At 36.1% G+C, this 27,820-nt stretch overlaps 1 protein-coding gene across 1 annotated transcript; it reads left to right on the top strand.

Annotated features, from left to right (window-relative positions):
- The first annotated feature begins 269 nt into the window (after nt 1-269).
- On the top strand, nt 270-20,913 carry MARCOL (MARCO like). Its single transcript, XM_050792967.1, has 4 exons — nt 270-318; nt 4,153-4,779; nt 5,311-5,840; nt 20,797-20,913. Exons 1-4 carry the CDS (start codon nt 270-272, stop codon nt 20,911-20,913), a joined length of 1,323 nt encoding a protein of 440 aa, XP_050648924.1.
- Nucleotides 20,914-27,820: the final 6,907 nt, after the last annotated feature.

The following is a 27,820-nucleotide window of genomic DNA, read 5'->3' as shown; positions in this document are numbered from 1 at the left end:
CAGATATTAAAGTTTGAATATTTATGGGAGTTGGGGCATGGATGGAGCTAGTTTTGAAAATGACAGTTTATTCAAGAAGCAATACCTTCCAGTTTGTGAAAATTACTCTGTAATTTATTAAAGACAGTGACAGTGTTTTCCAGTTAGGGTGAAGAATTTTTTCCAATATATAACATGGTGGTAGTGAGCATGGTTTCTTTGAAGAGCACCTACTGCAGAGTTAGGCTTAACTCCACCCAACAGCCAAGTCTGAAACAACTGGCGGTACCATGAGGGCTTTCGTTTTCTTTCTCTTCATGCTCCTGGCCATGTTCTCAGGTAAGAAAGTCACAGTCAATAGCTTTCCTTCCAAATCTCAAAGTAAAGAATTAAAAATGTTAAGTGATTTAGCAATATGTTGTCAAAATATTTAAAAATAGGCAATCCATTAGACAGAGAAATGGAAGAAGGTAAATTTCCAACAAAATAAATGTAGATCCAGAGTCATAAAAACAGTGACTGAATGAAATAAGAGTGAATAGTTTGGTGTGGCTGAAGAGAAACAGATACAAGGGAATAGGAAAGGCAAGACATTAGACTGGAAAGATGAATTTAGACTAAGGGACTTATGAGTTTGTGAATGTTCAAGTTCATAATTTGTAAGGAAATGGTTTTGTGATATGATCCTGGGTTGCATGTAAAATAATAATCTGTTCAAATCCTGATTCTTTTTCCCATTCATGTGATTCGAGAAAACTTGTTTAACCTACTTGAATCTCAATTTTCTCATTTGCAAAATGGAAATTATTATTCTTTCCTATAGGATTGTTTCAGGAACTATACAGATAATAGCTTTAGTTACCATTACTTGTGTTTTCTTAGGTACTTGACTGTCTTAGGTACTTTTCGCTATTCCTTACCTCAGTAAAGTTAAGTGATTTTCAGACATGTAAATTTCTAGCTTTGAGATGTAAATATCTCAAGGTAATAAACAACACAGTTAATATGTTTCTCAAGACAAAAGTTACGATAATGAAGCTGATTCTAATTTATCCCCAAATCATAAGCTCTGACTTGACCATCTTTCTTATACCTAGTGAAATGACATAATAAAAGTAAAGTGCCTCAGATCCCCCTCTTCTTATATTTATAACATCAAAATAGTGGTTCTCTTCTCATTGGAAAAATTGCAAAGCTGTTTCAGAGTTTTGAGTACAAGAGTGATAATATTCATCTTGTTAAGAAATATCCGTCTTGTGGTAATATTAAAAATGAATTACATGTAAGAAAAGTTGTACAGTAATGCCACTGAGGAGCTGCTGAAGTAACAGAGTCAAGAAAAAAAAGGAGAGTTAAGTGATAGAATTAGAGAAAAGAGGAGAGCAATAGGGGTGTGTGTGTGTGTGTGTGTGTGTGTGTTTGTGTGTGTGTGTGTTTTAAGGGGGAAAAACAGATATTCAGATAAAATTCCTTTATAGAACATATATTTCATATTTCATGGTGGCAAGTACTAGAACTGTTGTGACCTTCAGTGCCTTGCTAAGTGCTAGAAGGTATTTTGTGATGGAAGAAAGTGTATTAACTAATACCAGATTCAGTGATTATGTAGATTGGAAGATGAAGAAGAGAGATGAATCAGAAAAGCAATGCAAAGCACATCCTAGAGTTTGTAAAATCAGAAGGGAAGAAATGCAAAATAAAACAAAGCTGAAGATACTTATTTTCCAAGTTTTTAGCTTAAAAAATAGATGGTGAAACCACATTATAATATCTTAATTGCCTCTTATTACTCAAAAATGTACCCCTAGTTTTTATTTAATAAATTTACTTATCTATGTAAGAAATGATGTATTATTAGGATTTTCATTGATTCATTACTTACGATAGCAAAAGAGGGAAATAAACTACCTGTTTATTACTAGAACACTGGTTAAGTAAATTATGGTAAACCCATAAAATAGGATACTATGCAACCAGTGAGGGGAAATAAATAAACATGCTCTATATGTATTGATGTAGCAAAACCTTCATTATATTGGTTGTCCTTGGAGAAAACAAGAACTCTGTGTAGATTGTGCCACCAATTGTGTGGATAATTATATTCATATATGTTTGTAAACACATAGGATATCCATCAAATAATTCACAAAAACCTGTAAATGTGATGGTGTCTTAGGCACTTTACTTTTACCATTTCCTAGGAAATAGGAAATAATTATGTCCTAGGTAGGAAATTATTTTTGTGGGGGATTTGGAGTGGGGGTACAGACCGGAAAGAAAAGGAAAGTAATTTTAAACTGTTTACTCTTTGTATCTTTAGGATTTGGCTCCATTTACTTGTGTCACCTGTTAATAAAACTGAAAATCATTAATAAAAATATGTTGCCAACTTTTTTTCCTATTTCATCCATATATCTACTTTAATTGATTTCTACTTGGTGTTAGTAACTGTTAATGAGCAATGTTTTATTCCTAGAACTGAAAGAATCCATACATGTACTCATCTCTCAGCTAAAGAAAATTATTTTTGCTCACTAATTTCTCTGATTGAATCTTACGTTTCTTATGTACTCCTCCTCCGGGAAGAAGAAAGGATTCCATACTCTCTGCTTCCTTGCTTAGGAGACTATTGTCTAGTTTACTCCTCATATGATAGCACTGATCATTCTACTAGAATATAAAGTCCTACTTATTTGCCCAACTACTCAACTTCTCAGCTTCATGTGGGCAGGGCCATGAATATCTTGTTCATTCCTAGCTCTTTCTAAGGTTCTTTTATAATAACAAATTCTTTAAATTTATATTTTTTGTTAAATTGAATGAATATCTAAATTATACCCACAAACCATATCCACACTATACCACAGTTTAGTTAAGCAGGTTGCTAGCTACTAAGTTTCTGTGTCTTGACTAGGACCTTAATCACCTGCAGTAGTATACCATAGCATGCTCAGTGCATACCAATTGATTATCATTTGACTTTACTTAAATTGACTTGAAGGTACAAATGTGTATATTTATGGAAATGTAAAGCAGAGCAATTGAAAATTCAAGTGAGACCCTAAGTATACATCTGAAATAATCAACATCGGAATGATTTAAAAACGCATAGATTAAAAAAACTACCAAGAAAGCCTATGCAGAAAACAAAATGTAAGCCTAATTAAAACCTTTAAGAGAACCCCACATTAGGAAAGAGAATAAAGAAAGAGGAATTATCAAGCAAGAAAGAAAGGATGAGAAAAATAACACTTCTACCAAAAAAAAAAAAAAAGGATAAGAAGCATAGACCTAATGCATTACTTTTATACTTAGCTCTAAAGTCACTCCATTTGTTTATTTATTGTTTTTTAGATCCTGCTCACTTTGGAATATAATCTGAAAAAACATAAAACATATACACATACACACAATTATATATATTTCATTAGGGCATAGGTGGGCTTCCCAAATAAGTTGGAGAAGCAATAAAACATAGGTTTTAAGAAATAATTGTGATATTTACCATTTTCTTAAGTAGTTTGACTGAAACAGAAAGAAGAAATACAACTACCAGAGAGAGCGTCATTGATCCTAGGCCTTTTGTTGGAAATGGTGAACATAAAGCTGATTGAAAAAACATGTTCTGAAAGAGAAAGAAAACATCTGTTTTGGGGATGGAAATGGAAAGAAAGATGGCTACAGATAACATGTATAGAGATGGAAGAGAGAAGAATAAAGTGGGGCTCACGTCTGCCAGCCTTTTCCTGTCTGGAAAGTTGATGGCGTCACCTTTAAAGTGAAGCTGGAAAATTAGAAATAAAGTACTTGATGTGAAAAAATAAGTTTATAATGAGCATTGAGCAGAGCCAGTTTGATTCATCAGAAAACCACTTAAAGGAATTGGGGTAGAATGAAGGCTCAATTCAAATAATTCAGACTTTATGATTTAGAAATGGGGCAAGTTGGATTGATCCTCTGATTTTTGAAATCCATGTAGTACAGCAAAGAAAAAAAAAAGGAGGAACCCAAATATTCAGGATATGAGGAAGAATAGGAAGATTTTATCTTGGGGTTTGGTTAAAAAAACAAGAAAACATTAAAAACATACTGTATCTTGGACAAATGTTGATTTAAAATTATTTAATGTAAATAACTTTATTTTCATTTTTTCTGGTTGTGTTATTATTCCAGCATCTTCAACCCAGATTTCAAATACCACTGTTTTCAAACTAGAAGAGAATTCAGAACCTGCACTTATTCTGGAGAAAAAAAATGAAGCTAACCATCTAGGAGGACAAAGGGATTCTAATGAGCAAGGAGGTAGTTATACACAAGGAAATCTGGGAACATTTAGTCTTCAAGGACAACCAGGATATTTTAACAAGCTAGAGAAACCAAGAAACTTTAAGCCAGGGAGAGCAGGAGTTTTAAACCAGTCTGAGATTTTAAAAAATTCTGGAAAATCTAACCAAAAAGGGAATCCAGAATCTTCTAATATGCAGGAAAAATCAGGATCTTCTAGCCAACTAGGGAAACCAGGGTTTTCTACCCAACAGGGAAATCCAGGGTCATGTGGCCAACAAGGGAAACCAGGGTCATTTAGCCGGAAAGTGATGGTGGGGTCATCTAGCCAACAGGGGAAGCCAGGATCATCTACCCAACAAGGGAATCTAGGGTCATCTACCCAGAAAGGGAATTTAGGATCTTCTAGCCTACAAGGGCATCTGGGTTTATCTAGCCATCAAGGGAAGCCAGAGTCATCTGGCCAGCAAGGGAAGCCAGGGTCATCTAGCCAACAGGGAAATCTAGGATCTTCTAGCCAACAAGGAAATCCAGGGTCTTCTAACCAACAGGGGAAGCCAGGGTTGTCTAACCAACAAGGAAATATAGGATCTTCTGGCCAACAGGGGAAGCCAGGATCTTCTAGCCAACCGGGGAAGCCAGGGTCATCTAGCGATCAGGGGAAGCCAGGGTCATCTAGCCAACAAGGAAATCTACATTTATCTAGCCAGCAAGGGAATCAAGGACCTTCTAGCAAACAGGGGAAGCCAGGGTTATCCAGACATCAAGGAAATCTACGATTATCTAGCCAGCAAGGGAAGCCAGGGGCATCTAGTCAACAAGGGAAGCCAGGGGCATCTAGCCAGCAAGGAGATCTAGGATCATCTAGCCAGCAAGGAGATCTAGAATCTTCTAAGAATCAGGGGAAGCCAGGGTCATCTAGCCAGCAAGGAGATCTAGGATCTTCTAAGCATCAGGGGAAGCCAGGGTCATCTAGCCAGGAAGGAGATCTAGGATCTTCTAAGCATCAGGGGAAGCCAGGGTCATCTAGCCAGCAAGGAGATCTAGGATCTTCTGGCCAACAGGGGAAGCCAGGATCTTCTAGCCAACCGGGGAAGCCAGGGTCATCTAGCCATCAAGGGAAGCCAGGGTCATCCAGCCAACAAGGAAATCTACATTTATCTAGCCAGCAAGGGAATCAAGGACCTTCTAGCAAACAGGGGAAGCCAGGGTTATCCAGACATCAAGGAAATCTACGATTATCTAGCCAGCAAGGGAAGCCAGGGGCATCTAGTCAACAAGGGAAGCCAGGGGCATCTAGCCAGCAAGGAGATCTAGGGTCATCTAACCAGCAAGGAGATCTAGGATCTTCTAAGCATCAGGGGAAGCCAGGGTCATCTAGCCAGGAAGGAGATCTAGGATCTTCTAAGCATCAGGGGAAGCCAGGGTCATCTAGCCAGCAAGGAGATCTAGGATCTTCTAGGCATCAGAGTAAACCAGGATCATCTAGCCAACAAAGAAAATTGAGGTCACTTTACAACCAACGACAAAGAAAAAATATCGACAACACTTTCAATGGCAATATAAAGGACTTTCAGGTTAGTGTTAATAACTTCTTTTTCTCAGTCAACTTGACCCAGCAATTCTCTTTTCCAAGACTTAAAATGCTTTAAAAACCACAATGTGTTAACAAAAAATCACTTGCAATGACTGATTAAACAAAATGCGAGAACTTTGGAGCTGATTATTTTCATGCATAACACTTATGATTATTAATGAATGTACTGCCCTTCTATTCTTTCATTTCCCTCTATTATTTTCCACTCAAACCTCTCTACCTATACTAGAAAAACTCAAATCCTCATCAACTGAGCCCACAACTTTGCCAAGTTTAGTTTTCATGTCCATTTTTATCCCATCCATAATCTACAAATCACTGAAGTAATATTCCTAAATCAAAAATCCTACCCTACTTGAAATTCCGCAGTGGCTTCATACTACCTAGAAGATGTAACTTAAACTCCTAAACAGAATTTACAGATTTTCATGATTATACTGCATACTGTTTAGCCTCATTTCATGTCACTGTTGCTCACACACCACCCATGTCATACAGAGCCCTTTGATTTTCCACTCATGTATTCCTAATACTAATGATTTCTTCTATTATTAGACACACCTTATTGCTTTGTAATTGAGCCTCTATTTATTCAGCTAGATAATGAACTTCTTGAAGAAAGTACCATTTATTTTCAAACCTGTAACCCCAGAACCTAGAATAAGTGTGGCGTATAGTAAGTTCTCCTGAATTGCATGTTAGATGGATAGTTAAATGCCTGCTACTTGGAAGCCACCATTTCAAATAGGTGAACAGCTATCTGAGGCACATGTCTCCCGTATTCCCTTCTGAGTCCTGCTGTGCTCTTACTTTCACTTGCCTGCCTCTCTTCCAACAATCAGCCTCCTAATTTATTTAACAATTGCTTTGAATATGCCATTTGATACTCACATTCAAAACCATTTTCTAGAACACTTTCTCTAACTTATCATCTTAATGGAAACTTTATTTTTTTTACCTCATAAATTTTCATCCCTCACAAGCCTTCCAGACAAAGTCATTTGTTCTCTTAGTTATTGTCACTTGGCTGGCATGAAGTAGCAATCTCTCAGAGAGACTCCCTACCATTCAGATCTTAATGCCATCACCAACAGGTCTCTGAGTTTTTAGGATGTCACTTAAAATTTTATAATTTTATATTTATTCTAGAATAGGAGAAATAACCATGTCCAGTTAACAGAGTAAGTGCGAAATAAATTGATCTTCATGAAAGGGTTGTATGATTTGGAAAATATGGAGGTATTTTTTATCTCCCTATAACATCTCAGCTCTGAGAATACCACATCCTCTAGCAAAAATGTCTCATCATTCTCATTAATATCTCTGTTCTCACCTGCTAGTCAGAGCTTCCTTATATTCACAGGCTTCTGCCATTTAGCTCACATCCAAAGAAAACGTATCAGGAATTATTTAAATGAATCCTGCATAATCCTACTTCCTGTATTTTTTTTCCATGGATATACCAAAAAAAAAAAGGGAATCAACAAATTATGACTGTATGTGTTTTGCATTTGCTTGTATGACTTTTCCCTGACTATTGTTTTTCCATGTAGAGGAAGAATAGCCTCCAGAAAATTAAAATAGAGGCAGTCTGACATACAGTAAGAGCAGACAACTTGGAGGAGATAACAGAGTTTGAATCACATCTTGGACATTTAATCTACCCATAATGTTAAGCTTGTCACTTAAATCCATTATGCCTTTATGCATGCAGGTATAAAATAGGACAAAATATACTCTTTTTAAATTTTTGTAATTTTTTAATATTTTGAAGGTACATGGTAGGTTTATATATTTATGGGTTACATAAGGTATTTTGATACAGCCATGCAATGTGTAATAATCACATCAAGGTAAATGGAGTATCCATCTTCTCAAGCATTTATCCTCTGTATTATAATCAAACTATACTCTTTTAGTTATTTTAAAATGTCCAATTCAATTACTTTTGACTAGAATCACCCTGTAGTGCTAGTGAATGCTAGGTCTTATTCATTCTATATTTTATACTTACTAACCATCTTCACTTCTCCTCCTCTCCCAGCTACACTTCCCAGCTTCTAGTAAACATCCTTCTACTGTCTATCTCCATGAGTTCAATTAAAAAAAATAGCTCCCACAGATAAGTGAGAACATGTGAAGTTTGTCTTTCTGTGTTTGGCTTGTTTCACTTAACATAATAGCCTCCAGGTCCACCCATGTTATGCTAATGACAGGATCTCATTCTTTTTTATGGCTGAGTAGTACTCCACTGTGTATATGTATCACATTTTCTTTATGCATTCATTTCTTGATGGAAACTTAAGTTGCTTCCAAATATTGGCTATTGTGAATAGTGCTGCCATAAACATGGGAGTGGAGATATCTCTTAAATATACTGACTTCCTTTCTTTTGAATATATGCCTAGGAGTGGGATTACTACATCATAAGTTACCTCTATTTTTAGTTTTTGAGGAACCTCCAAACTATTCTCCATGTGTTTATATTAATTTACATTCTTACCAACAGTGTACAAGGATTCGCTTTCCTCCACATTCTCGCCAGAATTTTTTACTGCTTGACTTTTGAAAAAGAGCCATTTTAACTGGGAAAGAAGATGTATCATTGTAGTTTGTATTTGCATTTCTCTGATAATTAATGATGCTTAGCACCTTTACATATACTTGTATTTACACTTTTGAAAAATATCTACTTATATTTATTCTTTGGAAAAATATCTGTACAGATTTTTTTGCCCATTTTTTAATTGAGTTACTAGATTTTTTACTGTAGAATTTTTGAGCTCCTTACAATATTCTGGTTATTAAGCCCTTACCATGTGAGTAGTTTGCAAATATTTTCTTTCATTCTGTGGGTGTCTTTTCACTTAATTGATTGTTTCCTTTGCTGTGCAGAAGTTTCTCAGCCTGATGTGGTCCATTGGTCCATTTTTGCTATGGTTGTCTGTGTTAGGCATTACTCAAGAAATCTTTGCCAGTCCAATGCCCAAGAGAGTTTCACCGAAGTTTTCTTGTAGTAGTTTCATAGTTTGAGGTCTTAGATTTAAGTCTTTAATCCATTTTGAGTTGATTTTGGTATATGGTGAGAGATAGGATTGTAGTTTCATTTTTCTGTATATAGATATCCAGTTTTCCCAGCATCATTTATTGAAGACTGCCCTTTTCCCAGTGTATGTTCTTGGCACCTTTGCCAAAAATGGGTTCACTGTGTACATACGGATTTATCTCTGGGTTCTCTATTGTGTTCCACTGATTTATGTATCTGCTTTTATACCAGTACCATGCCATCCTGGTTACTATAGCTCTATAGCATAATTTGAACTCAGGTAATGCGATTCCCTAAGTTCTCTTTTTTGTTTCATTTTATTTTGCTTATGATAGCTTTGGTTATTCTGGGTATTTTTTGTTTCCGTATAAATTTTAATATTGTTTTTTCTATCTCTGTGAAGAATGTCATTGGGATTTTGATAGGGATTGCATTGAATCTGTAGATTGTTTTGGGTAGTATAAACATTTTAACAACATTGATCCTTCCAATCCATGAACATAAAATGCCTTTCCATTTTTTAGTGTCTGCTTTAATTTCTGCACCAATGTTTTATAGTTTTTATTGTAGAGATCTTTCACTTCGTTGGCCAAATTAATACCTATGCATTTAATTTAATTTTTAACTAAGGTCAATTGAATTACTTTCTTGATTTCTTTTTCTGATTGTTCACTATTGGCATGTAAAATCCTACTGATTTTTCTGCGTTGATTTCCTTTCCTGCAACTTTACTGAATTTGTTTATCAGTTCAAATAGTTTTTTTGGTGGAGTCTTTAGGTTTTTCCAAATATAAAATCAGATTATCTGCAAACAGGGATAATTTGGCTTCTTTCTTTCCAATTTGGATGCCCTTTATGTCTCTCTTGTCTGATTGCTCCAGGAGGACTTATAGTACTGTGTTGAATAAAAGTTGTGAAAGTGTGCATCCTTGTTGTGTTCCCAATCTTGGAGGAAAGGGTTTTGGTTTTTCCTCATTTAGTTTAATACTAGCTGTGAGTCTGTTGAACACCGCCTTTATTTTGTTGAGGTATAATCTTTCTATATCCAGATTTCTAAGGCTTTTTATCATAAAGGGATGTTGAATTTTATCAAATGCTTTTTCAGTATTAATTGAAATGATCATATAGTTTTTGTTCTTTATTTTGTTAACATGACATATCACATTAATTAATTTGTGTATGTTGAAGCATCCTTGCACCCCTAGGATAAATCCCAGTTGGTCATGATGGATGATCCTTCTAATGTGTTGTTGAATTTGGTTTGCTTGTATTTTGTTGAGAATTTTTGCATCAATATTTATCAGATCCATTGGGCTGTTGTTTTCTTTTTCTGATGTCACTTTGTCTGGTTTTGGTATTAAGATAATACTGGCCTCATAGGATTGGAAGTATTCCCTTCTCTATTTTTCAGAATAGTTTGAGTAGAAATGATATTAGATCATCATTAATTGTTTGATAGAAATAAGCAGTGAAGCCATCAGATACTGAGCTTTTCTTTACTGAGTGACTTTTTCATACGGCTTACTCTCGTTACTTGATATTTATCTATTCAGGTTTTAAATATTGTCATGGTTCAAGTTTAGGTTGCATGTGTCTAGGAGTTTGTCCATTTCTTCTAGATTTTCCAATTTATTTGCATATAGTTGCTTATAGTAGTCACTAATGATCCTTTGAGTTTCTGCAGTATTGTTGTAATGCCTCCTCATTCATCTCTGATTTTATTTACTTTTGAACTTCTCTCTTTTTTTCTTAGTCTGGCTAACAGTTTGTCTATTTTATTTAACTTTTCAAAAAAAAAAAAAAACCAACCTTATGCTTCATTGATCTTTTACGTTGTTTTCTTCATTTCTAATTCATTTATTTCTGCTTTGATCTTTACTATTTCTTTTCTTCTACTAATTTTGGATCTGGTTTGCTCTTGCTTTTCAAGTTCTTCAAGATGCATCATTGGGTTATTTACTTGAAGGCTTTTGTCCTTTTTGAAGTAGGTCCTTATAGCTACAAACTTACCTCTTAGTACTGCTTTTACGGAATCCCATAGGTTTTGGCATGTTGTGTTTCCGTTATCACTTGTTTCAAGAAAATTTTTAATTTTATTTTTAATTTTTTCATGGACTCACTGGTTACTCAGGTATCTTTTGTTTAATTTCCATGTGTTTGAATAGTTTTCAAAATTCATCTTATTAATGATTTCTAGTTTTATTACATTGTGGTCAGAGAAGATGCTTAACATTATTGCAATATTTTTTGAATATTTTAAGACTTTCTTTGTGAGCTAACATATGGTCTATCCTTGAGAATAATTTATCTGCTGAGGAGAACAGTGTGTATTCTGCAGCCATTGAATGAAATGTTGTGTAAATATTTATTAGGTCCATCAGTTCTATAGTGTAGATTAAATACAATATTTCTTCTTGTGTCTTCTGTATGGAAGATCTGTCTAATGCTGAAAGCATGGTGTTAAGTCTCCAGCTATTATTGTATTGGGATCTCTCTCTCTTTAGCTCTAATAACATTTTCTTTATATATCTGTGTTTTCCAGTGTTGAGTAAATATATACTTACAATTGTTATATGCCCTTACTGAATTGACACCTTTATCATTATGAAGTGACCTTTTCTCTTTTTATAGCTTTTATCTTGAAATTTATTCTGTCTAACTACTCCTGCTCTTTCGTGGTTTCCATTGGCATGGCATGGGGTATTATTCTTCATCCCTTTATTTTCTGTCTATGTGTATCTTTACAGATGAAGTTGTACTTATTCTTTTTCTTCTTTCTTTCTTTCTTTTTTTGGGGGGATGGGAGGACAAACTCTCACTGTGTAGCACAGGCTGGAGTGTAGTGGCAAAATCTCAGATCACTGAAACCTCTGCCTCCCAGGTTCGAGTGATTCTTCTCCCTCAGCCTCCCAAGTTGTTGGGATTACAGGTGTATGCCACTACGCCCAGCTAATTCTTGTACTTTTAGTAGAGATGGGGTTTCACCGTGTTGGCCAGGCTGGTCTAGACCTCCTGACCTCAAGAGATCCACCTGCCTCAGCCTCCCAAAGTGTCAGGATTACAGGCATGAGCCACCGCACATGGCCTGAATTGTGTTTCTTGTAGGCAACAGAGCATTGGAAGTGTGTGTGTGTGTGTGTGTGTGTGTGAGAGAGAGAGAGAGAATGAGAGAGAGAGAGGAAGAGAGAGAGAGAGAGAGAGCATTTCACTCTGTTGCCCATGCTGGTGTGCAGTGGTGTGATCTTGGCTTATTGCAGCCTCTGCCTCCCAGGTTCAAGCGATTCTCCTGCCTAAGCCTCTGGAGTAGAGTAGCTGGGATAACAGGTGTGCACCACTACGCCTAGTTAATTTTTGTATTTTTAGTAGAGATGATGTTTTGCTATGTTGACCAGGCTGGTCTTGAACTCCTGACCTCAAGCGATCTACCTGTCTTAGCCTCCCAAAGTGCTGGGATTACAGGCTTGAGCCAGTATGCCCAGCCTCTGGATATCATGAAAAGTCATTATAGTTATTATTTTTGATTGGTTCCTCATTTAGTCTCTCTTCTTAAGATAAGAGTAGTCTATATACCACAATTATGGTGTTATAATATTCTATGTTTTCCTGTGCATTTATTATTACCAGTGAGTTTTGTATTTGCAGATGATTTCTTGTTGCTCATTCACAGCCTTATCTTTCTGATCGAAGTGTTCCCTTTAGCATTTCTTATAACACAGGTCTGATATTGATAAAATCCTTCAGCTTTTGTTTGTCTCATAAAATCTTTATTTCTCCTGCTTGTTTGGAGGATATGTTTCCTAGATTTACTATTGTAGGGTTAAAGTTGTTTTTTTTTTTTCCCTTCAGTATGTTAATTATATCATGCTACTCTCTCCTAGCATGTATGGTTTCCACAGAAAATCTGCGGCCAGACATATGGGAGATCCACTGTATGTTATTTGTTTCTTTTCTCTCACTGCTTTTAGGATTCTTTCTTTATCCTTGGTATTTGAAAGCTTAATTATTAAATGACTTGATATTATCTTCTTTGGGTTAAATCTGCCTGGTTTTCTATAACTTTCTTGTACTTGAATGTTGATAACTTCCTCTATGTTTGGAAAGTTCTTTTATTATCTCTTTGAATAAATTTTCTATTCTTATATCTTTCTCTGCCTTCTTTTTAAGGACAATAACTTTTAGAATTGCCCTTTTGGGGCTATTTTCTAGATATGTAGGCATGCTTCATTGTATTTTATTATTTTTTTCTCCTCCATGTATTTTCAAATAGCCTGTCTTCAAGCTCACTAATTTTTTCTTTTACTTGATCAATTCTGTTACTAAAAGACTCTGATGTATTCTTTGATATGCCAATTGTATTTTTCAGCTCCAGAATTTCCCCTTGATTCTTTTCAATTATTTCAATCTGTTTGTTAAATTTATCCGATAAAATTCTGAATTCCTTCTCTGTGTTATCTTGAATGTCTTTGAGTTTTCTCAAAAGAGCTATTTTGAATTACCTGCCCAAAAGGTCTCTGTTTCTCCAGAATTGGTCCCTGGTGCCTCTCCCTTGGCCCCTGGTTCATTTGGCGAGGCATGATTTCTTAAGTGGTCCTGATGTTTCTGCATGTTCGTTGTTATCTGAGCATTGAAGAGTTAAGCATTTATTTTAGTTTTTGCAGTTTGGGCTCGTTTCTGCCCATCCTTCTTGGGCAGGCTTTCCAGATATATGAAAGAACTTGAGTGCTGTGATCTTGTGATCTAAGCTGTATTTGCATTAGGGGGCACCCCAATCCCAGTAACACTGTGTTTCTTGCAGACACATAGAGGTACCGCCTTGATCATCTTGGATAACATCTAGAAGAATTATCTGGATTACAAGGCACAGATTCTTATTTTCTTCTCTCACTTTCTTACAAGCAAATAGTCTCTCTCTATATTCTGACCTGCCTAGAGCTGGGCATCAGGTGACACAATTATCTCAGTGGCCACCATCAGTAGCTGGGTCAGTCCTGAAGACAGCACAGCACTGGGTCTCACCACTGTAACACTGCTGGGCTACTATGTATGTTTTCTCAGGCCCTGGAACTCTATAATCAGCAGATGGCAAAGCCTGCCAGGCTTGCATCCTTTTCTAGAGGGTGGTGAACTCCCCCAGTCCCTGGACCAGTTCAGAGAGAGGGGCCATCCAGGAGCCAGAGACTGGATTCAAAAAGCTTAGAAGTCAACCGGGTGTTCTATTGTGCTGCAGCTGAGCTGGCACTCAAACCACAAGATGCAGTTTTTAACACTCTTTCCACAGGCAGAGGAGCCTCACCCTGTGGTCACCACCATCTAAGGCCCATGGGGAATCCTGCCAGGCTACCACCGATGTTACCTTAAGGTCCAAGCGCTTCTTAGTCAGCTTGTGGTGATTGCTGCCTGGCCTCAGACTTATCCTTCAAGGGACTTGGTCTCTGCTCTTACCCAGGGCAGGTCCAGAAATGCCACTCAAGAGCCAAGGCCTATAATTAGGGACCCTAAGAGCCTGCTTGGTGGTCTATGTCCCTGTGGCTGAGCTGGTACCTACAGTGCAAAACAAAGCCCTATTTACTCTTCCTTCCACTTTTCTCAAGCAGAAAGAGTCTCTTCCAATAGTCATCACAGCTGGGATTGTATTAAGTCTCACCTGAGGCCATCAAGTCTCAGAGTCTCACTCAAGGCCCTTGGTGTACTACTTGGGAATTGCTGCTGATTATTCGGGGCCCAAGAGTTCTTTATCAGCAGGTGATGGTCCTGAAAGGACTGGATCCTTCCCTTCAAGGCAGAAGGTTCCCTCCTGGCCTAGGGTGTGCCATCTGGGAGCTAGTGTCTGGAGACGGGCCTCATGACTCTAACTGGTGCCCTCTCCTATTGTTGCTGAGCTGGTATCCAAGATGCATAACATCTTAGATATCTTTACTCTTCCCTGTCTTCTCCTCAAGTGAAAAGAAGAGGTCTGTTTTGGAGCTGAGAGCCTTTTAGCCTGGAGTTGGGGGAGGGGTGGTGCAAGCACTCCCTTAGTCACCCTGGCTGATGTCTCAGGTCATGTGCCCCCCAAGTCCAGTGGTTCTGAGCTCTGTTCAGCAGTAAGACTCACCTAGGATTTGCAGTCCTTGAGGTCTAGACTGTCTTTCAAATTTATGTAGAGCCCCAGAGCACGTTAGCCCATGGTAGCAAGGCTTGCCAGAGCTTAAGTTCTGATTGCTGAGATGGGCAATTCTCCTTTGACTAGGCGTGATTTAACTGCTCCCTCCGTGGGTGGGCATCACCTGAGTTCAACTCAGTTTTGCCTTCTGCTGTGACAGAGCAGCACTGATTTCAGTGTCATGTCCCACAATTGCTGTGCTCTCTTTCTCCCATGTACACAGATTCTCTGTCCATGCCATGCTGCCTCTGCAACGGGATGAGAGACGGGTGGCATCAGCAATTCCAGACTGTCTCTCTTCACCTTTTTAGTGCATCTTTCAGTGAAAAAGTTCAAACTAGATACTGTGAGACCTCACCTGATTTTTGGTTCTTACCTAGATGCTGCTTTTGTGTAGATAGTTGTTAAATTGGTGTCCTTGTTGGCGTGGGGAGGAAGATCAGTGGAATCTTCTCTTTGCTATCTTGCTCCACCAAAAAATACCCCTTTTCCAGTTCTGTTGTAAGAATTAAATACAAGAATCAATAAAATAATTTGTTGATTACAATACTTAAAAATTAATGCATAATGAATATTTTTATTACAATATCTGAATTAAATTAATTACCCTACTCCTACCTAATAATCTTTCACATTTCTACAGACTGGCAGTGCCAGCAGTGAAAACTCAATTAGAAAAACAAAATGTCAATCTGTCTACAAACCAGTCTGTGGTTCTAATGGAAAAACCTATGGTAACCACTGCATACTTAAAGAAGCAAAGTGGTAAGAAGGTTTTATATCTCTTTATATGAGGAAGTGCTATTCTGTTTCACAGGGAATAAAAGATGATTACTCTTCATTTCTCTGGATTTTTCTCTTAATAGTACCAAGGCTATTATTTGCCCAAAGAAAACTAAAAGATACTTAAATTAAACCTTGAACAGTAAATTCAGTCAATTCCTGGAAGAATGTGGTTTATTCAGTTATTAAAGTAGAAGTAAGTTTACTTTTGAGTAATTTATTTAGCAAATATTTATTGAATGTCAATTATATAGCAGAAAGTGCTCTAAGAACTGGGCATAAAATGGTAAGCAAAACACAGAAATCCCTGCTTTCATGAGGTTTTTATTCCTGCAATAGAAGACAGACAAATGAAACATAACAGCATGAAAAGGACTGTGAAGCCAATTGATTACTAATTGTTGCCTTCTCAATTTCATGCTAATCCTAAATAACAATAGCAAAGTTTGGATTTGGTGAGTGAATCAAACCTTTGAGTTACGCACTACCTAAAGAAATAAATTTTATAGCTGTTTTAAATTGTAACATGCAGCTAAAAAATGTTACATAATTTAGCTTTTAGAATTTTTGAATGTTCAGCTATGAAAGGTGGGGATAATGTAAGAATATTTGTTTTGTTTTCAAGAGTTCTATAATTTGTAAGTACTTTGTAAATTCTTATTGCAGAAATAAATTAATTAAAAGTTAAGTGTCCCCAGTAGCCATGCTGTTTGAATGAGGAAGGGCATTAGGTACCACTTCCCTCATATTATAGATAAGCCATCTGGCCCAGAGATGAGAAGGAACTGACTCAAAGGGCACAGATTCTTGGGGCAGTCAATGAAAACCGCACAAGCGAGCATTTAGGTCTGTTCCTTTCCAAGTGATTTTTGAATAATCTGATTTTATCTTTATGATGCTGCTACAACTACTCGATCCTTTATTTCTCTCATTTTTTTTCAGGTTGAGTAATGGAAAACTGAGTCTGAATCATGAGGGAGAATGCTCAGCATTTATGTGAACCAAATCACTTGGAAGTAAAAATTCACTGGCAAGTCCCCTTAAACAACGATTTCCCTGGGAGTTCCATTGTGAGATCAGCTTGAATCTTACAGATCTGATGAATCCTGCATACTTTTCAAGTTTTTTCCACATCAAATAAAGTCAATTCCAGAGTAATTTCTGATTTCCTGGATTTTTTTTTCTAGACTTTCCCAAATTGTATGTGTCTGTGATTCCTCTGTTCCCAAAGTGCCAAAACAGTTATGAATTCTGTTCTTTCCTTCAGGGATAACACTTCAGGACCTAGGTCAACAATTTGTAAATCCTAATAGATCTAAGACTCTCAGAATTGCATGTAAAAAAATGAAGATTCCTCACTTTAGGAATACTGATTTAGGGATCTAGCAGAGCTAAAGAAACTGCAATTCAATACCACATTCCAGGTTTCTCTAACAAAGTTTGTCTCTGGACATGATGAAAAACTGATTTAAGATCTTTTTAAGGACACACTGATTGACTCAGAAGGCCCATCAAACCATATACCAAATAAATTTTCTATGTGCTTTTTTCTTAAGAGGGTATCCAAAGCTATTATTAGATTCTTAAAGGGTTCTATGACTACAAGTATATTATAAAATTACAGATCTTTAGTCATTAAAATGTAAAAATTAACATATTTATATGTTAAGCCCATTATAGCCTGAAATTTAGATGATTAGAAGAAATCTCACCAGAATATTAATAATACTGATTAGCAACATGGAGCTCAAGAAAAGGAAAAAAAAATCTAGCAAATGGTAGGATAAGAGGTATTAAAAATGATTTGCAGAAACTGTCAGCAGAAGGGTTGAGCTAGATATGGAGGCCAATGGTGAACGAAAGTACAGTTCAAACTCAGCATGTCCCCTATTCTAATGTCTGTGTTCCTACTGCATTTGTTATGCTGGATCTATATATTCTTAATATCAATTGCTGTCTGAATTCTTTACTGTTAAATCTGGCTTCAGTGATTGAAACCTTGGCTGTAAAATTACTTTCATTCATCAGTTTTTTATTATGTCAATAGATATACACTTCTTACTAAAAAGTAATATGCAGAAATTCCAAAAAAGAGAGAAAAATTAATTCTATAATCCAAAGGCAGCCAATTTTAATATTTTGGCATATTAATGTTTGATCTTTCTTCTTAATTATTACTATAGACTATATTCAAATTTCATATACTAATTTAAATATGTTTATGATTAGAAAAATATTAAATACACCCATTAGAATGACTATAATGAAAAAAGAAAGATAATAAAACATGTTCATGAGAATGTGGATAAAGTGTGTACCCTTATGTTACTTGTGGGAATGTAAGAAGGTACACCATTTTGGATAATACTTTGGATAAAAGTTTGTCAGATTCTTAAGAACTTCAATATATACCTACCATGTGAATCATCCATCCATTCCACTACTGATATTTACTCAATAGAAAAAAATAAATAAAATAAACAGATGTCCATGCAAATACTTTTACACTAGTGTTGATAGCAACATTAACCATATAGCCAAAAAAGTCGAAACAATCCAAGAATCTATCAGTTGGTAAATAAACGACACGATGTAGTTTATCAACACAAAAAATGCAATGCCATTCATTATTTAAAAATAATGAACTACTGATTCACGGTATTGAGTATATAAACTTCCAATGATTATGCCTAATGAAAATGCAAATTGTAAAGACTACATATTCTGTTTATATGAAATGTCCAGAAAAGGTAACACAATAGAGAATGTAGAATTGTAGCTGCTTGGGGATGGGGGTGAGAAGAGGGATTAACTGGAATCAGAAGAGTCTTTTGGGGGTGATATAAATGATCTAAAATTTGATTGCATGATGGTGTCGTATCTATGATATATTCACAAAAAAATCAATTTATTATGTCTAAAATAACTTTTTGGTATGCGAATACCTCAATTAGGCTGATTTAAGTTATTACTCACTTTAATTGTGGCTAAAGTATGGAGTCAATGCCTACTAGGATTTTTATAAGAATGAAGATGACATGTGGGAGGCTCCCTGACACAGCTTTTTCAGATTAATAGTCACTCGATGGAGAAGAGTTTCCATTTTCTAATAGACAATAACTTTAACAGATCCAGTGAATGATCCCAGAGAACAGTGACTGCATCTCCTTTCTCTGATAAACTTGTCTTTATCATCTCATATAGTGCTTGACACATTGTACCCTTTTATGTAATATGGTGAATAAATATATGCAATCTACTCATCTGACAAAGGGTTAATATCCAGAACCTATAAAGAACTCAATCAAATTTACAAGAAAAAACAAACAACCCCATCAAAAAGTGGGCGAAGGATATGAACAGACACTTCGCAAAAGAAGACATTCATACAGCCAACAGACACATGAAAAAATGCTCATCATCACTCGCCATCAGAGAAATGCAAATCAAAATCACAAGGAGATACCATCTCACACCAGTTAGAATGGCAATCATTAAAAAATCAGGACACAGCAGGTGCTGGAGAGGATGTGGACAAATAGGAACATTTTTACACTATTGGTGGGACTGTAAACTAGTTCAACCATTGTGGAAAACAGTGTGGCAATTCCTCAAGGATCTAGAACTAGAAATACCACTTGACCCAGCCATCCCCTTACTGGGGATATACCCAAAGGATTTTAAGTCATGCTGCTCTAAAGACACATGCACACGTATGTTTATTGCGGCACTATAAACAATAGCAAAGACTTGGAATCAACCCAAATGTCCATCAGTGACAGACTGGATTAAGAAAATGTGGCACATATATCCCCATGGAATACTATGCAGCCATAAAAAAGGATGAGTTCATGTCCTTTTTAGGGACACGAATGCAGCTGGAAATCATCATTCTCAGCAAACTATAGCAAGAACAGAAAACCAAACACCGCATGTTCTCACTCATAGGTGGGAATTGAACAATGAGATCACTTGGACACAGGAAGGGGAACATCACACACTGGGTCCTATTGTGGGGAAGGGGGAGGGGGATGGATAGCATTAGGAGATATACCTAATGTAAATGACGAGTTACTGGGTGCAGCACACCAACATGGCACATGTATACATATGTAACAAACCTGCACGTTGTGCACATGTACCCTAGAACTTAAAGTATAATAATAATAATAAAAGAATATGTATATGAACATATCGTATTCAATGAAGAACTATTTTAAAAGCATCTATAAAGAAAAAGGCCAAGCAACTAGGTGATTATATTTTTATGTTCTAATGGAAAATATTACCTTAATGATAAAACGAAGTTACTTACTAAAATAAAGATAACATATTTAACTTTTTTTTGAGTGAGATATTTATTATTTTAATTTGCATTAGGTTTTACATTATCAAACATACACTTAAGATATTTTAAAAACTGTTATTGAATAATTGAACATCAGGAATCAAAATCCCGAAGTCAAAAATCTTAATAGTTGGAAATAATCTTGAACATGCTATGTTCCATCTTGTATTCCACAGAAGATTTCACCTGGACATCTATGAATTTGAGACTCTGATTAATTACTAATTCTAATAGTAGAATCCTTTGCAAAATGGGCTCACATTGATGTCATATGGTTATATAGTTCCATCAAAATTCAGCAAACACCATAATGATAAAATTTAAGTTTTTCACCACAAAATCTGTAGAGAAAGAAAGAGAGAAAAATGCATTATTAAAAGATCAGGTTAAGCTCCTCTGAGAAATGGACCAAATTCTTCTCAGTGAGGATTTGAACTTGGGACAGGACAAGGCTGTGCTCCATTTCTACAAATAGCTGGGACCCACCTGTTCACCACACCTACATTTGTCCCATTGTGGGGACAGTTGACCCTTCCTACTTGCTCAGGCCAGACTCAATTTTGAAACCTGTCCATATTTAAAGGAGAAGATTAATAATTATATTTGTGGTTCTTCAGAAAGAAATTATAGTAAAGGACGTGGAAAGATTTTATGAGAGGAAACACCTTAAGAAAAATGGAAATAGGGGCAGGAAGGCTGAAGGAACCTTCAGAACAACAACTCTTTCAGAGTGAACGAGAGAGGAAAGAGATTTTGGTGGAAGTGTCCTAGATGTCCCACAGTCTGAGGAAGATTTGGAAGGTTGTCCTGAGAGTTCAGGACACCATCAGAGAAATTCCTTTCAAACACGAATGAGCACATTGTGATGAATTTCAGTTTAGCTATAGGTTCTGACTCGATTACACTTTCTGTCACTGGAGATCTGCAAACTTGGTTTTTGTGGCATCACAGAGGTTTACTGTACAGGCTCAGGGCTCCTGAATTTCATCATATTGATCTTTAGTCAGCAATTAATAAATTATAATAAAATTAATTAACCTAAATTGATTGACTAATGCACTTGCAGAATATCCACCATGATTATGTAAAGAGCTCTGATGCAAAACTCTTTTTCAGAAATGAGAATTTTAGGTAAAGCTACAAGTGTTTGCCGTACATCTTTTATAGTTATTACAGTTATTTTGTCTACGTGCTGTGCCAAGTGTATCAGCATCATGAATTTCCCTATCTTTATGCAATGATTCTTTTCATTACTTTTGAAGAACACATATTGACAATAATGTTCTTACTTCTCACTGCAGAAAATACACACATTGCAATAAGTTTGGCCATTGGTTGCACAGATTGTTTGAATCTCCCTGGTGCAAGTATGCAATCCAGATTTCAATAGAAAACAGTTTGGCTGGAAAATATTAAGGCACATCACAAAATTTACCAAATAATTAACATTTTAAGAAACGTTCTTTATTTCTAATATAAAATGTCATACATCAAAATAGGACAAATATATTCTATATGTAGAATATAACCAATGTACACAGTGCTGTTAAATGTAGAATATAACCAATGTAACCATAGTGCTGTTACATGTAGAATATAACCAATGTAACCACAGTGCTGTTAAAATTTAAAAATATTATTATACCTCCTTTTACAAAAAATGTAATTTTGATGAATTTGCCAGCCAAATATTCTTTTTTCTCCTAACTCACACCATCATTTTTCTATCACACTAAAAAAAAATTTTACTTTTTTATTTATTTATTTTTATTTTATTTATTTATTTATTTTTTGAGACGGAGTCATGTTCTGTCGCCCAGGCTGGAGTGCAGTGGTGTGATCTTGGCTCACTGCATGCTCCGCCTCCTGGGTTCACGCCATTCTCCTGCCTCAGCCTCCCGAGTAGCTGGGACTACAGGCGCCTGCCACCATGCCTGGTTAATTTTTTTGTATTTTTAGTAGAGATGGGGTTTCACCACATTAGCCAGGATGGTCTCAGTCTCCTGACCTCGTGATCCGCCCACCTCGGCCTCCCAAAGTGCTGGGATTACAGGCGTGAGCCACCATGCCTGGCCTAAAGAAAAATTTAAACTGTATTTTCTATTTTTTATTTCCATCTTTTACCATAGTTTCAGCACTTACATACATACCCACAGACATGCCCCACCCCTGACACACACAAACAATTTGGTTAGTTTTCATAGCTTGGCAATTTACAAAAATAAAACAATATTTTGTATTCTTACATGACCTGCACTTTGCACTTTCCCGTGACCTTTGTCGACTTTGATGTTCAGGGCTATACTTCACTTTCTTTTTAAACATTCCAATGTACAAATACATGGTGTCTTAGAATAGGTAATTTGGATTGGCTCTTTTTTCTTTTCCTAATGTTTTGATAGGCTAAACCTTTATATGCTTAACAACATTTAACCTGTCTTAGATGTTTGTGTGCAATAAGATTTATGCCCCTAAACGAAATTTTTGAGTAATAAGAAATGCACATTTTCACCATATCAGGATAATATAAAATGATTTTGCGTTTCTGGCAAGATGCAATTTCTTGAACTTAATTTAATAATTACAGATTTTTACTTTTTGAAGTTTCACCAAATCGCATTTAAGAAATCCCCATAAGACCTGCAGTACTGAAAATAATGAGATGACATATTCAAAGGCACTGGACAAAGAAATCCTGTCAATTAAGAATACTGTATCCAACAAAGCTATCTGATATGGTTTGACTGTATCCCCACCCAAATCTCATCTTGAATTATGGATCCCATAATTCCCATGTGTGTAGGAGGGACTCTATGGGGGATAAGTGAATCATGGGGGCATTTTTTTTCCCCATACTGTTCTCGTGGTAGTGAATTAGTCTCACAAGATCTGATGGATTGATAAGGGACTTGCCCTTTCACTTGGCTCTCAGTTTCTCTTGCCTGCCACTATGTAAGATGTGCCTTTTGCTTTCTGCCATGATTGTGTGACCTCCATAGCCATATGAAAATGTGAGTCTGCTAACCTCTTTTTTTTTGTTTATAAATTACCCATTCTTGAGTATGTGTTTATCAGCAACACAATGGGCTAATACACTATTCTTTAGAAATGAAGGAGAAATAAAAACCTTCTCAGACAAAAAAACTGGGGGAATTACTCACCACTAGACTGGACTTACAAGAAATGCTTAAAGGAGCACTACAACAATGAAGGACCTCTTCAAGGAGAACTACAAACCACTACTCAAGGAAATAACAGAGGACATGAACAAATGGAAAAACATTCCATGATCATGGATAAGAGTAATCAATATCATGAAAATGGCCACACTGCCCAAAGTAATTTATAAATTCAATGCTATCCCTATCAAGTTACCATCGACTTTCTTAACAAAATTAGAATAAAAACTAATTTAAATCCCATTTGGAACCCAAAAAGAGCCCATATAGCCAAGACAATCCTAAGCAAAAAGAACAAAGCTGGAGGAGTCACACTACCTGACTTCAAACCACACTACAATGCTACAGTAACCAAAACAGCATGGTACTCTAACCAAAACAGATACATAGATTAATGGAACAGAACAGAGGCCTCAAAAATAACAACACACATCTACAACCATCTGATCTTTAACAAACCTGACAAAAATAAGCAATGGGGAAAGGATTCCCTATTTAATAAATGGTATTGAGAAAACTGGCTAGCCATATGCAGAAAACTGAAACTGGACCCCTTCCTTACACCTTATACAAAATTTAACTCAAGAAGGATTAAAGACATAAATGTAAGACCTAAAACCATAAAAACCCTGGAAGAAAACCTGGGCAATACCATTCAGGACATAGGCATATGCAAAGACTTGACTAAAACACAAAAAACAATGGCAACAAAAGCCAAAATAGACAAATGGGATCTAAGTAAACTAAAGAGCTTCTGTACAGCAAAACAAACTATCATCAGAGTGAACAGGCAACAGACAATATGGAAGAAAATTTTTGCAATATATCCATCTGACAAAGGACTAATATCCAGAATCCAAGGAACTTAAACAAACTTACAGGAAAAAAACAACCCTATCAAAAAGTGGGCTAAGGATATGAACAGACAATTCTCAAAAGAAGACATTTATGAGACCAACAAACATACGAAAAAAAGCTCATCATCACTGGTCATTAGAGAAATGCAAATCAAAACCACAATGAGATACCAACTCATGCCAGTTAGAATAGCGATCATTAAAAAGTCAGGAAACAACGGATGCTGGAGAGATGTAGAGAAAAAGGAATACTTTTACACTATTGGTGGGAGTGTAAATTAGTTCAACCATTGTGGAAGACAGTGTAGCGATTCCCCAAGGATCGAGAACCAGAAATACCATTTGACACAGCAATCCCATCACTGGGTATATACCCAAAGGATTATAAATCATTCTACTATGAAGTCACATGCACACATATGTCTATTGCAGCACTGTTCACAAGAGCAAAGACTTGGAACCAACCCAAATGTCCATCAATGACAGACTGGATTAAGAAAATGCGGCACATATCCTTTGCTCACTTTTTGATGGCGTTGTTTGTTTTTTTCTTGTAAATTTGTTTGAGTTCTTTGTAGGTTCTGGATATTAGCCCTTTGTCAGATGAGTAGATTGCAAAAATTTTCTCCCATTCTGTAGGTTGCCTGTTCACTCTGATGGTAGTTTCTTTTGCTGTGCAGAAGCTCTTTAGTTTAATTAGATCCCATTTGTCAATTTTGACTTTTGCTGCCGTTGCTTTTGGTGTTTTAGACATGAAGTCTTTGCCCATGCCTATGTCCTGAATGGTACTACCTAGGTTTTCCTCTAGGATTTTTATGGTATTAGGTCTAACATTTAAGTCTCTAATCCATCTTGAATTAATTTTCATATAAGGAGTAAGGAAAGGATCCAGTTTCAGCTTTCTACTTATGGCTAGCCAATTTTCCCAGCACCATTTATTAAATAGGGAATCCTTTCCCCATTTCTTGTTTCTCTCAGTTTTGTCAAAGATCAGATGGCTGTAGATGTGTGGTATTATTTCTGAGGACTCTGTTCTGTTCCATTGGTCTATATCTGTTTTGGTACCAGTACCAGAGGATGTGGAGAAATAGGAACACTTTTACACTGTTGGTGGGATTGTAAACTAGTTCAACCATTATGGAAAACAGTATGGCGATTCCTCAAGGATCTAGAACTAGATGTACCATATGACCCAGCCATCCCATTACTAGGTATATACCCAAAGGATTATAAATCATGCTGCTATAAAGACACATGCACACGTATGTTTATTGCGGCACTATTCACAATAGCAAAGACTTGGAATCAACCCAAATGTCCATTAGTGACAGACTGGATTAAGAAAATGTGGCACATATACACCATGGAATACTATGCAGCTATAAAAAAGGATGAGTTTGTGTCCTTTGTAGGGACATGGATGCAGCTGGAAACCATCATTCTTAGCAAACTATCACAAGAACAGAAAACCAAACACCGCATGTTCTCACTCATAGGTGGGAACTGAACAATGAGATCACTTGGACTCGGGAAGGGGAACATCACACACCGGAGCCTATCATGGGGAGGGGGGAGAGGGGAGGGATTGCATTGGGAGTTATACCTCATGTAAATGACGAGTTGATGGGTGCTGACGAGTTGATGGGTGCAGCACACCAACATGGCACAAGTATACATATGTAACAAACCTGCATGTTATGCACATGTACCCTAGAACTTAAAGTATAATAATAATAATAATAATAAAAGAAAATGCGGCACATATACACCATGGAATACTGTGCAGCCATAAAAAGGATGAGTTCATGTCCTTTGCAGGGACATGGATGAAGCCGGAAACCATTATTCTCAGTAAACTAACAGGAACAGAAAACCAAACACTGAATGTTTTCACTCTAGTGGGAGTTGAACAATGAGAACACATGGACACAGGGAGGGGAACATCACACACCAGGGCCTGTCAGGGGTTGGGAGGCTAGGGAGGGATAGCATTAGGAGAAATTCCTAATGTAGATGACAGGTTGATGCGTGCAGCAAACCGTCATGGCACATGTATACCTATGTAACAAACCTGCATGTTCAGCGCATATATTCCAGCACTTAAAGTATAATAAAAAATTTAAAAAGAAAAAAAGAAAAAGAAAGACAATAATTCATACCATGAAAGTACAAAATTCACTAGTTTAGGTAAATCTATAGGCATACTCAGAATACCCCAGTGCTATAATAGTACTATATAAATCTCTTACTATTCTATTCTAATGGTTTAAAGTCTAAAAGGTCAGAAACATGAACAGCTACATTTAGTGTTGAAAAGTTCACAAAATATAAAAATATAAATTAAGGCAGTTAAAGTACAAATTGTGAGCGGGAGGGGAAAAGGTGTAGAATGTTTTTATGTAAAAAAAAGTTAAGTTGTTATTAGCTTAAAATAGTCTATTATAACTAAAAGACTCTTTTAGTCCCTTGGTAATCATACACACACAAATACAGTAGGTATGCAAACAAAAGAGAGAAAGGAAACAATGCTTAGCACTATAAAAACCACCATATCACAGAGATAAACATCAAGATAGGAAGAATGAAACAAAGAATTCACAAAACAACCAGAAAGCAAAAACTGACTGGAATAAGTCCTTACCTATTAATAACAATCTTGAGTGTAAATGGGTCAAATTCTCCAATTAAAAGATAGGGATAAATCAAAAGTCAACATGGTGGATTAGTATCCAAGATGAAGTTGCTTTTGCCTCCATGCTTGTCAATAACGTCTGCTGAAAAATTTGAATGGACACATGCAGAAGAATAATACTAGACCCCACCCCTCACCATATACAAAAATCAACTCAAAATGGATTAAAGTCTTAAATATAAAATGCCAAACTATGAAAATACTGGAAGAAAACATAGGTGAAATGTTTTACAACATTGGGTTGAGCAAGGATTTTTAAATAAGACTTCAAAAGCACAGAAAATCTAAGGAAAGATAGACAAATGGGATTACATTCACTAGAAAGTTTCATTTTGGAAGGATACATAAGCTCTGTATTCTTCCCTTGAAAAATTGCTAACAGAGTACATTTTAAATGTTCTCGCCATAATAATAGTAAGTGAGGTGATAGATATGTTAATTTGTTTGACTCTATCATTTCACAATATGTGTATCTATGAAAACCACATGCACCATCAATGTATACAATTTCTATTTATCAAAATGAATAAACAAATACATAAATTGTACTACTGGATAATTAAATAAATTGATACATCTATGCTCTATTAATTTTTGGCAAGTCAAAAAATGGCAAAAGAATAGTCTTTTAAACAATGGATGTTTTGACAATTAAATAGGCAAATGCAAAAGAATAAATTTGGGTCTATTCTTTACACCGTATAGAAAAATCAATTCAAAATGGATCAATGAATTAAACAGAAGGACTAATACTATGAAACTTTTAAAAGGAAACATAATAAAAATATGTATTACTGGATAAATACATAAATTGATACATATATGCTATATTGATTTTTGGCAAGCATAAATATTCACCATCTTGGATTTGACAGTGATTTCTTTTATATTATACCAAAAGCTCAAGAAGCAA

This window comes from Macaca thibetana, chromosome 6, assembly GCF_024542745.1.
Source record: "Macaca thibetana thibetana isolate TM-01 chromosome 6, ASM2454274v1, whole genome shotgun sequence".
In the NCBI taxonomy this organism is placed as follows: Eukaryota; Metazoa; Chordata; class Mammalia; order Primates; family Cercopithecidae; genus Macaca; species Macaca thibetana.
Note: the sequence above shows the minus strand (reverse complement) of the source record. Positions and strands in the feature narration are given on the sequence as shown.